General features: G+C 42.1%; 1 protein-coding gene across 3 annotated transcripts in view; it reads left to right on the top strand.

Moving 5' to 3' along the window:
• TMEM150C (transmembrane protein 150C) overlaps positions 1 to 13,831 on the top strand; it is a 60,996-nt gene that overhangs the window by 26,542 nt on the left and 20,623 nt on the right. For all 3 annotated transcript variants that reach the window (XM_043973093.1, XM_043973094.1, XM_043973092.1), the window contains exons 2-5: positions 8,825 to 8,914; positions 10,733 to 10,786; positions 10,915 to 10,947; positions 11,045 to 11,112. In XM_043973093.1, the coding sequence (XP_043829028.1) occupies positions 8,835 to 8,914; positions 10,733 to 10,786; positions 10,915 to 10,947; positions 11,045 to 11,112 (235 nt within the window). In that variant the 5' untranslated portion in view covers positions 8,825 to 8,834. The remainder of the gene's footprint in view (positions 1 to 8,824; positions 8,915 to 10,732; positions 10,787 to 10,914; positions 10,948 to 11,044; positions 11,113 to 13,831) is intronic.

Genomic DNA, 13,831 nt, shown 5'->3' with positions numbered 1-13,831 from the left:
GTGCTAAACTATCCAATCTAAAAATAATTCTCTTTGATAGAAACAAAATGGAAATTGACCAACCCTCTTTTTCTTCTTTCGTTTAAAATTCTAATATGTGCATCTTTCCAAGAATCTAATTAATTCTTGATTTTTAAAAAACAGCTTTCTGACAATTTGAGTTATTCATAACCAGTGGACTTCCTTGAATGTTAGTAAATTCCCTCTTTTGTTAGAGGTCCTCAAGTAGAGACTAGATGACCACATCTTGGCCGTGTTCTAATGTAGAGTCCTTTCCAGGCATACATGAGATGAGATGGTTATTACAGTTCCCTCCAACTCGAAAATTCTGTGATTCACATGACACCATTTTTTACAGGAACCCAAATTAACTTTTCTTTGTTTTTGTTTGTTTGTTTGTTTTTTACCACAGACAAACTTTTCAAAGCTTTTTTTAAAGGTTATTGTTATCTTTATTATTTATTGAGTCTTCATTTATTCTGGGATTTGGACTTCCCAACATTATTCTTTTTTTTTTAATTTTTTTTTTTTTTTTAGTGAGGCAGTTGGGGTTAAGTGACTTGCCCAGGGTCACACAGCTAGTAAGTGTTAAGTGTCTGAGGCCGGATTTGAACTCAGGTACTCCTGAATCCAGGGCTGGTGCTCTATCCACTGCACCACCTAGCCGCCCCCCAACATTATTCTTACGGGTTTTATGTTTCTTTTTTTTATTCTTTTTTTTTTTTTAGTGGAGCAATGAGGGTTAAGTGACTTGCCCAGGGTCACATAGCTAGTGTCAAGTATCTGAGGCCAGATTTGAACTCAGGTGCTCCTGAATCCAGGGCCAGTGCTTTATCCACTGTGCCACCTGGCTGCCCCTCTGTTTTATATTCTTTGATTTTATACTCCATATATGCCCTTCTTAAATCTGACCTCATCAGGGATCTCCCTGAAGGATCATTAAAGTTTCTTTATGTATCCTTTCCTTTGCTTCTCCTCTACTACAGAAAAGTGAGCTCTCATCATCATCATTACTATCCTTAATTCAGTATTCTCTACCATGATTCCCTGTCCAAGTTTTTTGATTTATTTTATTGACATATGCCACCAACCTGCCTCATTTTTTCATTTAGAGTCTTTTTTTGTGGGGCAATGAGGTTTAAGTGACTTGCCCAGGGTCACAGAGTAGTGTCATTTCTTTTGAAGACGTGAAACCATAAGGTCTTGGTCTCCTGTGAGAGAAGCTGCCAAGATTCATTTGCTAGTAACATCCTGAATTTTGGTTAAGAGTGTATCATTGGGGCAGCTAGGTGGCGCAGTGGATAGAGCACAGGCCCTGGAGTCAGGAGTACCTGAGTTCAAATCCGGCCTCAGACACTTGACACTTACTAGCTGTGTGACCCTGGGCAAGTCACCTAACCCTAATTGCCTCCCCCCTCTCCCCCCCCAAAAAAGTGTATCATTATTTTTGACTTGATGGTTACAGGCATAGATCTAGTGTTCTTTAACCTTAGTGTTCTGCCAGTAATTATTCTTCTTACCTGATTTTGCTTCTGGAATTCTCATATATTTTCTATGTGTTTACTGTATTTAAGTCAAGTTAAGCCAACAAACATTGATTAAGCACCTACTATGGGCCTGTTATTGGGCCAGAACTAGGGATATAAACAAAGATAAAAACATTCCCAACACTTAAGGGGTTCCCAGTCTTAACGGATGAGATGATATGCAAACAAACAAGATACAGGGGAGATCAGTTGGAGACATTCTCATAGGGTAGGCATTAGCTGTAAGAGAGATTGGGAAAAGCTTCTTGTAGAAGGTGAGATTTGTAGTTTGAACTTGAAGGAAGCCAGAAGATGAAAATGAGGAGGGAGAGGACTGAAGATATGAGAGAGATAGCCAGTTATTGGTGGTGCATTTTTAAATGTTAAGTTAATGCTTTTAAGAGTCATCAAACTCACCATCTTGATCTCATTGAACAGTGTTTGTTGGCAATGGTTCCTTATGCCTAGCAATCAGGCATGTAGCATCATGAAGACTCAGTGTTTGCTCTGGCACCTGTAGCTGGGATCAGATAAAACGATTGTAAAGGCATGGCAGAGCTGTCAGTGAATGGCTTTGGGCTATAGGAATTTCAAATTGAGTCATTTACTGAGCCAGAAACACCCTTTGCAAAATGAGCTGGTATAACACCAGTGAATGTTTGGCAAATATTCAGAAGAAATCAGATGAAACTTCTACAGTCTTAAAGTATATGAGACACTTGGAGGGTGTATCTTCCTCCATAAAATGGAATTGACAATAATCCTTAGACCTGATCTCCTTCCTTGGAATTCTGTGAGTACTAATGGAATTTAAGAGTCTATAAATCACTGCTGACTCTTGGAAAAGAGGTATTAGGTATACATTGTGCTGGATCCTCTTGGGTCAGGAAGCCACTCCCTTGGGAGTGGAGAAATAACCCTATTCCTCTGGGAAAAAATTACCTATTATTTGGGGCATTGGTATAGTAATTCACTAAATACGACATGTGTGTTTGTGTGTATGTATATATATGTGTATACTATGAAAAGATGTGTGCGTATTATATTTGTGTATGCACACTCAAATATATGTACCTGACACATGTATGTTTCATGTACTTTGAGAGAAAACCTCAGTTCTTTTATGGAACCAAATTTAATAAATTATTATTCCAGCACATCAAATAATAGTTCATTTGTGTGTATATCCATATATTTACACATACATACGTACGTGTGAATGTACATGTTCAGGAAGGGGCTTAATTATCTAGTAGGAGTTAATTTAAATACAGAGTTTCATTAGTTGTGGTGTATCCACTATTAGAAATATTTCAGAAGGCCAATATTTCCTGTGACTTCTTAAATTCATTATCCTGATACTGGGAAAGAGAAGGGAAGAAATGAAGCAAAATGGGGACAGGGGCACAAGAGAAAGAATGGAAGAATGTGATAAAAGAGCCAAGGAAGAGCAAAAACGTTGCCCTATGAATGGTGAAAATGGTGAAAATGATGATATAAAACTAGTGGATGAACACAAAGGGATTCTTCTTGTGGGAGAATGTGTTAGAAGGTGCTAATGAAGGACTAGATCATGGCAGGAAGGAATTATGGGTGGTAGGAGGGGATGTGGATGATGAAAAAACAAGTTCAATATAGGCTGAGGGAGACTTTTTTTTTTTCTTTTCCCTATAATTATTTTGCTGATTGAATGGATGTGAATGCTAAGGAGTCAAGATAACATTGGAGAGGGGCAGCGAGGTGGCGCAGTGGATAGAGCACTGGCCCTGGATTCAGGGGGACCTGAGTTCAAATCTGGCCTCAGACACTTAACACTTACTAGCTGTGTGACCCTGGGCAAGTCACTTAACCCCCATTGCCTCACCAAAAAAAATTAATAAAATAAAAAAAAATTTTTAAAAAGATAACATTGGAGAAAACCCATTTTCTGTTCACAAAACTTAGTATTTTCTTGAGCAACCTAATCTAAAAAACAAAAACTAAACTTGTAGATGCAGTTATTGAGCATTCTGAGGCCAGTCTGATTAGGATGGGACTGTGCTGTCCCTCAAGAGGCTAAAATCAATCTAAGCAAAACCATGGGGTTGGAATTTCTCAGAAGGTCACCTAGAACATCTTTTCCTTCTTAGGGGAAAGTAGAATTTCAATTTAAAAGGAAGTGTGCTGGATATGATGCTATTTTCTGGAATGTTCCTGATAGTGCTTTGTGTCAGCATGTAAATATTTAGGAAACTAAAACTATGAGTGCCCATGTTCTCAGAAGAATTGTTGCATAAAAATTATAAATACTTAGCAACCAGAATTTGGAAAATGATTTACCCAGATTTAAAGAAAGAAAAAAAGAACAAAGAGAGAGAGAGAGAATGAGAGGAAGAGAAAGAAATGGAGAAAATAAATGAATGAATAAACATAAAGAAATAGAAAATTTAAATAAAATTAAATAACTATAAAGGAATAAAAATGAATGAATGAAAGAATAGGTTGATAAATAGAAATCAATAAGCATATAAATATAAAAGGAAAGATAAATGTGTATGTGCATGAACAAATGAATATAACTATACATATTATTAAACTTGAATATATGCCTAAAGAAATATTAATATGCATATATGAATGTAAACTAATATAATTGATAAAGAAGCAAATGTACATAAATTAATTTGTAAATATATGCATAAATAAATATACGCAGCATCACAGAGTTGTGCCACTTTCAATGGAGTATGTAGGGAACTCATGTAGGGTAGGTAACCAGTCCTGAATTGGTCTCTTTTACTCCTCTTTAGCCACTCTCTTCCAAATAGATAAAAATGCATGTGTCAGGGAGCTCAATTCCTAATAACTCTCAGAAGCAAAAGGTGAAGACTGAGGAAACAGCATACCCCCTATGTCCCAGGACTTAAATATCAAGTGAGATAATGTTTGTAAAGTGGTTTGCAACCTTAAACCCTCTATAAATACTAGCTATTATTATTAACTACTCTCTGGGTGCCATAGAGCAGCGAATTTGTAGTATTTCCCCTGAGGCAAGTACTATCACTGGGACCCAATCCTTTTAACTTTATATGCTAAGTACACCATCAGGGTATTTGCCAAGGACAACTTTTCCAGTCTTTACTGAAGTTATTATCTCGGTAGAGTATAAGCAGAAGCTAGCGTTTCTGTGTATTGGGATACCCCACCCATTTTTTTTTTTTTTAGTGAGGCAATTGGGGTTAAGTGACTTGCCCAGGGTCACACAGCTAGGAAGTGTTAAGTGTCTGAGGTCAGATTTGAACTCAGGTACTCCTGACTCCAGGGCCGGTGCTCTATCCACTGTGGCACCTAGCTGCCCCCCCCCACCACCATTCTACTAGCCTCAGGATCTCTAGACTTGGGTCTGAGTGACATGCAACAGACACTACATGAGTACAGACTAATGCCTCTATTTAATGCTTTTAGACCTCAAAGTGACTCCAAGATCTTTTCAATCCCCCTAGAACAGTGGTTCTCAAAGTGTGGTTTGAGGACCCCCAGGGATCCCCAGACCCTTTTAGTGGGTCCGCAAGGTCAAAACTAATTTTATACAAAGATATTATTTGCCTATAAAATGTTCTTCTTTTCCCAAACAATACATCACAATAGTTTAAACACAGAAGCAGATATGAGAATCTAGCTGTCTGAAGCATGACATTAAAGAGAGGGCAGCTAGGTGGTGCAATGGATAAAGCACCAGCCCTGGATTCAGGAGGACCTGAGTTCAAATCTGACCTCAGACACTTGATACTTACTAGCTGTGTGACCCTGGGCAAGTCACTTAACCCTCATTGCCAAGCAAAAAGAAAAAAAAAAAAGAGTCAAGGAGTCCTGGGGGCAGCTAAGTGACGCAGAGGATAGAGCACCAGCCCTGGAGTCAGGAGGACCTGAGTTCAAATTTGACTTCAGATACTTACTAGCTGTGTGACCCTTGGCAAGTCACTTAGGCCTGATGGCCTCCCCTTTCTCCTCCCTCTCCAGTGATAGAGAGACATGAACAGAGAGACAGAAAGATACAGAGACACAGAGAGGCAGAGAGAGATAGACAGAGAGACAGAGAGGGAAAGAGTAAAGGAATTCTGAAACCAAAACATTTGAAAACCACCACCATATAACCCATAAAGATGTATCAAAATTAAAGTAAGACTTATTCCAAAGATAAAGCCCCCTGTCCTGAAGAATCTTCTGTCTTTTCTGGAATCTTTCATGGCTATTTTGAGCTGAACCAAAGCTTTCCTACGTATGATGGGATCCCTACTTGCCCAGGCTAGCAGCCACCGCAGCCCCTAGTCACCTTCTAGATGCCTTGAGGCCCCAGAGAAACCCAGTCTCTGAGAGCTCATGCATGGGGTGCCTCAGAGCGTGCTGTTGGTGATGGGATCCATTTTGAGTAGTCCAGTAAATGACAGAGTCTCATGGGGGTCACAAGCGCTACAGCAACCACTGAAAAGAAGGTGGTAGCTAATCCTAGGACTCCCAGAAGATATTGTCCAGACATGGCGTTATTCCATGGGGTTAGGTCATTCATGATGTTCTCTGGGCTTCCTGAGATGTTGTGGAGCCTTGTTTCCTGAGGTTTGATTTCTGTTGTGAGGCTGGAGAAAGGTGAGGGGTGTTCTACTCTGGGAGTCAGTGACTTAAGTGGCCTTCAGTGGATGCTCCGTAGGAGCAGAATTTGAGCATCTAGAATACACTACAGATAGACTTCTTTCCATTTTGTAAGGTCCTAAAATTCTAGCTATATTGTCTAAAATATCTAATGAGTGGTCACCAATAAATTATAAGCTTTAGCAAGAGTTAGACTTTTAAGCATTTATTAAGGAGAAGAAGAATTTGGTAAAGAGAGAGAGAAAGGCCTAGATTCATCTATCTATTAAAGGGAGAGAGCATTCCTAGCTCCGCTCTCCGCCAGAGTCCACACGAAAAAGAGAGAGTCAGAGCGCCAGCCTCCCCCTTCTTCTTCCCTCAAAGCAAACGTCACTTCCTGAGGCCAAAGAAAAAGACGCATGGTCCTGCCCTCAGAGGCCTTCTCCTCATGTTGGAGCTTTCCTACAGTAAGTCTCCAGCAGGTGGCGTTATTCCAATCATTACAATTTCAAGTAGCAAAGAGATTACTTCGTGAGAGAGAGAGAAAGAGAAACACAGACAGAGAGAGAAACAGAGAGAGAGAGAGAAACAGACAGAGAGAGAAACAGAGGGAGAGAGAAACACAGACAGAGAGAGAAACAGAGGGAGAGAGAAACACACACACAGAGAGAAACAGAGAGAGAGAGAAACACACACAGAGAGAGAAACAGAGAGAGAGAGAAACACACACACAGAGAGAAACAGAGAGAGAGAGAAACACACACAGAGAAAGAGAGAGAGAGAGAAACACAGAGAAACACAGAGAGAGAGAGAGAGAGAAACAGACAGAGAGAAACACAGACAGAGAGAGAGAAACCGAGAGAGAGAGACACACACACACACACACACAGAGAAACAGAGAGAGGGAAACACACAGAGGGAAACATAGAGAGAGAGAGAGAGAGAGAGAGAGAGAGAGAGAGAGAAAGGGGGAGGGAGGGAGAGGGAGAGAGAGGAGCAGTTGATAGGTTTTCCTGACTCCAGGCCTGGCATTCTAAGTTCAAATATGACTTCAGACAATTACTAGCTTTGTGACCTGGGCAAGTCATTTAACTCCCGAACCTCAGGTGCCTCATTTGTTTAAAACAAAACAAAACAAAAAACTAGAGAAGAAAATGGCAAAACCCCTCCAGGATCTTGGCCAAGAAAACCCCAAATGGGGTCACGAACAGGACTGAACAACAAGAAGAGTGTGTGTGCGTGCGTGTGTTGGAGAGAGAAAAAGAGACAGATGGATGGGGGGGGGGGAGCCAGAAAAAGACGGGGAGCGAGCGAGCTTCTTTGTTCTTTTTCTTTTCCATTCAATGAGTGTCGCCTTTTATAAATCGTGGCTTCCAAAGCTGTTCAGATTTCCTTTGTGCCGTTTTTTTCTTCCTGGGGAGGAGGGAGGGGTACGTGAGGCTTGTCATACCCAGAACGCTTGACATGTCATTCTTCAACGTATTCGGGGCCCGTTGACTTGGCGCTCGGTCCACCCGGCGGCTTTGTCTGGCGCATCGATCTTCATTGTCTTCCGAGGCTATTGCTCAGAACAGTTTCCCGGGAGAAGTTCCAGTTTCCAAACTTAGAATTTCTTTCTTCTTCTGCCGGATAGAATGGTGTTCTTTTGTTTCTGTTGCTATTTTCCCCGAACGAACGCTTAGTCCGGTGGGGGACCCTCAAATCTTCAGAATAGAACCCAAAATGGGGGAGCTCGGGTTTCCCTAAAAGATAATAAGAATACAGTTATTGAGGGTGTCAGAAAGACAACGGCCCCGATAGGAAGGAACATCGCTCTGCATCTTTTCAGAAAAGAAATTGAATTAACTGACCTCCTTCCTGCTCCGGGGATCATGCCCATAACTTCCTGCAGGAGAAGGCGCTTTCTGTGCGTGAAGTTATAAGAAACGGACCGTCTGCTTTGTGGCTAAAATAAGATGTAGCTCTAGGAATGCTATTGTTATTTCAACGATCTCTATGTCGTGCTTTGAAGTCTGCATTTTATCCTCCGAACAACCCTGAGAAGTAGGTGCTATTATTATCCCTAATTTTTAAAAAAATTGATTAGTTGTGGGGCAGCTAAAAGCATTGGTCCTGGATTCAGGAGGACCTGAGTTCAAATTCAGCCTCAGACACTTGACACTTACTAGCTGTGTGACTCTGGGCAAGTCACTTAACCCCAATTGCCTCACTAAAAAAAAAATTGATTAGTTGTGTCCAACTGTTTGTGACCCCATTTGGGATTTTCTTGGCAGAGATACTGGAAAGGTTTGCCATTTCCTTCTCCAGCTCATTTTGCAGATGAGGAAACTGACGTAAACAGCCTTAAGTGACTTGCCCAGCTGTGTGGCTGGTTAGTATCTGAGGCTGATTTTGAACTTGGGTCTTACTGACTTCAGGGCCAACACTTTGCCACCTAGCTGTCTCAATTTATAGGTGGAGAAACTGAGGCAAGCAGAGGTTATAAAGTGACTTGCCCAGGATCACACAGGTAGTAAGTGTCTGAGACTGGATTTGAACTCAGGTCTTCCTGACTTCTGGGCCCAGAGATCTCTCTACTATGCAACAAGGAGAGTAAATATGGTTGAACCCCATTGCCCTTAAAAAAAAGTGAATTGTATTTGGGCGGAGGGGAGTATTCCTCAGTAACCTGTCTCTTTTTCCCTTTGTTTCAGCGGAGCAGGCATGGATGGGAAGAAATGCAGCGTGTGGATGTTTTTACCCCTTGTTTTCACCCTATTTACTTCAGCCGGATTGTGGATAGTGTAAGTGGCTTACCCTTCATTCAGGTATCTTGGGATACAGGTGCAAGGATAAACATGGAAGGATTCTTAGTCACTCCGCATGCTACCCTGTACTTCATGGCCTCAGTAGAGTCTAGGGGAACCCTAGTAGTGATCCTTCCCTTTCACAGATGACGAAACTGAATCCCAGGGAATTGGGAGCTGCTTTGAAAAATATACTCCAGGGGCGGCTAGGTGGCGCAGTGGACAGAGCACCGGCCCTGGATTCAGGAGTACCTGGGTTCAAATCTGGCCTCAGACACTTAACACTTACTAGCTGTGTGACCCTGGGCAAGTCACTTAACCCCAATTGCCTCACTAAAAAAAGAAAAAGAAAAATATACTCCATTCTCCTTGCTAAATTCCTTGGGGGGGGGGGGGCGGGAAAGAGAAGCTAACCAAGGCATGAATACTGATCATTTATTTCATTTTGTTAGTAAACATAAAACATTTTATGACCTGATAACATTTTTAAAATTTACTCGCTGGTTTTACTCCTCAGGCATTGGTGGGGCAAAGACTTATTCCATAATCTCATTCATAATTAGTCATCCACGCAGAGGTTAAATCCAAGCCATCATGAGTCTTCATCTTAGAGAGGCCTAGAGATAGGAACGTTCTTGCCCTAGACCACACAAACAAGTGAGTGACAGAAGCAAGAGTTGAACCCAAGGCTTCTGACTTCAAAGCCAGGAAAACAATATAAATAATGACTGTAACAAAATAAATGGAAAGAAAAACAAAATGATCAAAACTGAATGCAAAATTATAATGATCAAATTTCACCCTAAAGAAGAAAGAATGGGGGGCAGCTAGGTGGTGCAGTAGATAAAGCACCGGCCCTGGATTCAGGAAGACCTGAGTTCGAATCCAGCCTCAGACACTTGATACTTACTAGCTGTGTGACCCTGGGCAAGTCACTTAACCCTTACTGCCCTGGAAGAAGAAGGAGGAGCAGGAGGAGGAGCAGGAGGAAGAGGAGGAGGAGGAGAAGGAAGAAGGAAGAAGGAAGAAGGAGGAGGAAGAAGAAGAAGAAGAAGAAAGAATGCACAGCTGGCCCCTCTTCTTGTAAAGATGGGGAACTATGGGTGTGGAACACTGCAATGCATTGGTTTGTATTTGCTAAGCTTCCCCCTCCCCATTTTTATGTCTTGTTATAAAAGATGGCTCTCCAAAAAGGGGGGAAATGGGAGAGAAACGTACACAATGTAAAAAATATCAATAAAAAATATAAGGCAGAGGTCAGCTAGGTGGCGCAATGGATAGAGCACCGGCCCTGGATTCAGGAGTACCTGAGTTCAAATCTGGCCTCAGACACTTAACACTTACTAGCTGTGTGACCCTGGGCAAGTCACTTAACCCCAATTGCCTCACTAAAAAAAAAAAAAAATATATATATATATATAGCATGCCCCCAGTTCCTAGGTAACTGGCCACCTGATTTGAGACAACTTTAAAACAAGAAAAGTTTGATTTAAGCAATGATGCTGTGGCAGTTAACCAAATTACTTTTGGAGTGATTCACTTCTAATCCTGGTTTTGCCACTTGCGGTGTAGGCTACTCCCTTCAGATCTTACTTTTCTCTTTCAAGCAAGATTTCTTGTCATCTAGGTCAGGGGTGTGCATTGAGGACTAAAATGATATTATTGAAACTTTTGAGCTCCCACAGACTAAATGAAATCTAGTGATAGCAGTTGAGAGATCTGTTAATTGGATGATTTCATTCATTTTTTCCTAATAAATAAACCAAGAGAAATTATTCTCATTCTTCTCTCTCTTCTAAATTTCTCTTGTTCTAGATACTTCATAGCCGTGGAAGATAACAAAATTTTCTCTTTAAATGCGCCCGAAAGGTAAAGTTTATCTCTGTTGCTTTGCTTTTGGTCAGTAAGCTCAGCAAAAAAATTCACCAGTGAGTGAAACTCATCTGTGAAGTAAAAAGTCAGATCTTTAATCTGGGCTTCCATGTTTTATTCTTTAGGAAACCTGGTCAGAAACATGCACCCTATATAAGGTAATTTCATGTTGTGGGCTTTCCTGGAAGGGGGTGGGCGATGTGTCCATAGGGAAGGAGAATTTTGACCCAACTCCAATGAAACTTTTTTTTTAAGTATTGCAGGTGATGAGCCTCCTGCAAGTTGTGTGTTCAGTCAAGTGATGAATATGGCAGCATTTCTTGGTAAGAACCACATGAAGAATGGTTTATTTACTTATGGGAATATATATTCTTTTTTTTTTTTTTAGTGAGGCAATTGGGGTTAAGTGACTTGCCCAGGGTCACACAGCTAGTAAGTGTTAAGTGTCTGAGGTCGGACCTGAACTCAGGTACTCCTGACTCCAGGGCCGGTGCCCTATCCACTGCGCCACCTAGCTGCCCCCAAATTAAAAATCTTCTAAGCCTAAATCAAGTGAATTTCTCAATATGCCCAAATGGCCTTTTGTTTTTGTCTTACACAAAAATGCAACTTAACGTGAATGCAATTGTATTGCAAAGAACCGCATTTTTACTCGTCTCCTTCCCACTTCCTGCTGTAAAGATGAAAAATTGTTCCACGGTTTTCGTGGCAAATTAATTCGGGGGAAAAAACGCGGGGAGAAATTGTTCCGATACTATTCGTTTTATGTTTAAAGCTCAGTGGTCACATCGGGGTGGCATCCTCTAAGATCGTCCTAGGCAACTCTGTGAAATAACCAGAATAACCTTTCTTGTTCATCGCCTCTCCCCTGACACCATTTTGAGGATCAGCCGTCTTCTCTCTTTCCCAGGATCCGTTATTATCCCCACTGAGTGACCGATCTACCCTAATCGAATCTCCATTATCACTGGCACGTGGAAAAGAAACCAGCAGGTGGCGCTGTAGGGGGCAAAATTGACAAACTGATATCGACTCTTCGCTATTCCCTCCCCCGTTTATGGAAAGAGGCAGAGAGAAATCCTGCCTGGCCGTGCGCATCCTCTCCCATGTGCCAGCTCAGAGTAGGGGAGGGCTTGCCCTTGTACCCTCCACCTTCTTCCTCCTAATCCACCCCCATCCCCCCGGCTTTCCTCCCCTACCCCTCCCAGCCTTTCACTGGAGTGGAGGCTGGGGAAGGTGGAGACAGGCACACCTTGTCACAACAGCAGGCACCTCTACCTTGGTTTAGAGGCGAACCAAACCCCAAATTCCGTTTAAACTCTGCTTATTGAGAAATTAAGAGTGATTAATAAAATTATACCCACTCTTCAAGCCCCCAGGAAGCCTGTGACTACCACGCTGGTAAGGGAAATTTCCCAGCAAATCCGCATGGTCAAATAGCCAATGACTTCCCGGCCAGATGTAGGTTTTATGTGAAGAAAAGGTAAAGTCATTTTAAAGGAATGACAGAGTATAGGAAAGACAGAGTCATAAATTGAGGCCAGATAGTCAAACCTAGGGAGGGGGGAGATCGAGGGGAGAAAAATGTCCGGAGCTGTTGAGGTCTCAAAAGGGCAGACACCCCCTGGCAAAACAATCAAAATTCCTTTGTTCAAAGAGAGAAACTTTTGCAGCCGGCAGCATCCAAGCTTGGTCCATAACTGTGATCAACCTAGCTGACCGCCACAACTCAGCCAACCCAGAGAGACCTTTGTGAATCTCCCCATTTCTTCCCCAGGGTGGTGAACTACGACTCCCAAAATGCTTAGCTAGAAGTCAAACACTGGGGGCAGCTAGATGGCGCAGTGGATAGAGCACCGACCCTGGATTCAGGAGTACCTGAGTTCAAATGCGGCCTCAGACACTTAACACTTACTAGCTGTGTGACCCTGGGCAAATCACTTAACCCCAATTGCCTCACAAAAAAAACAAAAAACAAAACAAAACAAACAAACAAAAAAACAGAAGTCAAACGCTGAACCTTGCAGGACAACCAGCCCAAGGTCTGACTGCATGAGCCTCCTGGGCTCCCCTCCTAATCTTAAGACTTGAGTAGCAGCTAGGTGGCGCAGTGGATAGAGCACCGGCCCTGGAGTCAGGAGTACCTGAGTTCAAATCTGACCTCAGACACTTAACACTTACTAGCTGTGTGACCCTCGGCAAGTCACTTTACCTCAATTGCCTCACACACACAAAAAAAAGACTTGAGTGACATAGCTCATTCCTTAAGCCAGGCTCCCATTATACCTTCCACAGTGTTGTTATTATATTAATCTATTGTTGTAAATATCTATTAGGATAATAACAGCATCTACCTCCCAGGATTGTTGCGAGGATCAAATGAGGTACTATTTGTAAAGCACTTAGCACCGAGTCTGGCACTTAGTAGGTGTTTAACCTGTTTCCTTGCTTCCTTCCTTCTTTCCTTCTTCCTCCTTCTCTTTTTTTCCTTCCTCTCTCCTTTCCTTCCTTCTTCCTTCCCTTCTTCCCTCCCTTCCTCACTCTCTCCCTCCTTCCCTTCCTTCTTTCCAACTCTAAGGCCAATGCTCTTTTTGATGATAAACGAACTTCCCCCTACTTCATAAAGTGGTCCCACTGAACACAAATCCCAATGCTGGACATTTATAGGTGCTGCCTTACCCCTACTCAGGTACAAGGATACTAGTCAGTGTGTTGGAACCAAAAACTGTTCTTTCCATAGTCTTAAAAATAGGTCCCATATTCTCAGTGTTTTCCATTTTTCTTTACTGTCTTATTTTTTTTTATTTTTTTGTTTATTTTTAGTGAGGCAATTGAGGTTAAGTGACTTGCCTAGAGTCACACAGCTAGTAAGTGTTAAGTGTCTGAGGCCGGATTTGAACTCAGGTCCTCCTAAATCCAGGGCCGGTGCTCTATCCACTGCGCCACCTAGCTGTCCCTACTGTCTTATTTTTTAAATCATGGTGGGGGGGGGGGGGGCAGCTAGGTGGCTCAGTGGATAGAGCACCGGCCCTGGATTTAGGA

Source organism: Dromiciops gliroides, chromosome 6, assembly GCF_019393635.1.
Source record: "Dromiciops gliroides isolate mDroGli1 chromosome 6, mDroGli1.pri, whole genome shotgun sequence".
Lineage (NCBI taxonomy): Eukaryota > Metazoa > Chordata > Mammalia > Microbiotheria > Microbiotheriidae > Dromiciops > Dromiciops gliroides.
The sequence above is the reverse complement of the archived record's forward strand: the minus strand, read 5'-3'. Positions and strand labels throughout refer to the sequence as shown.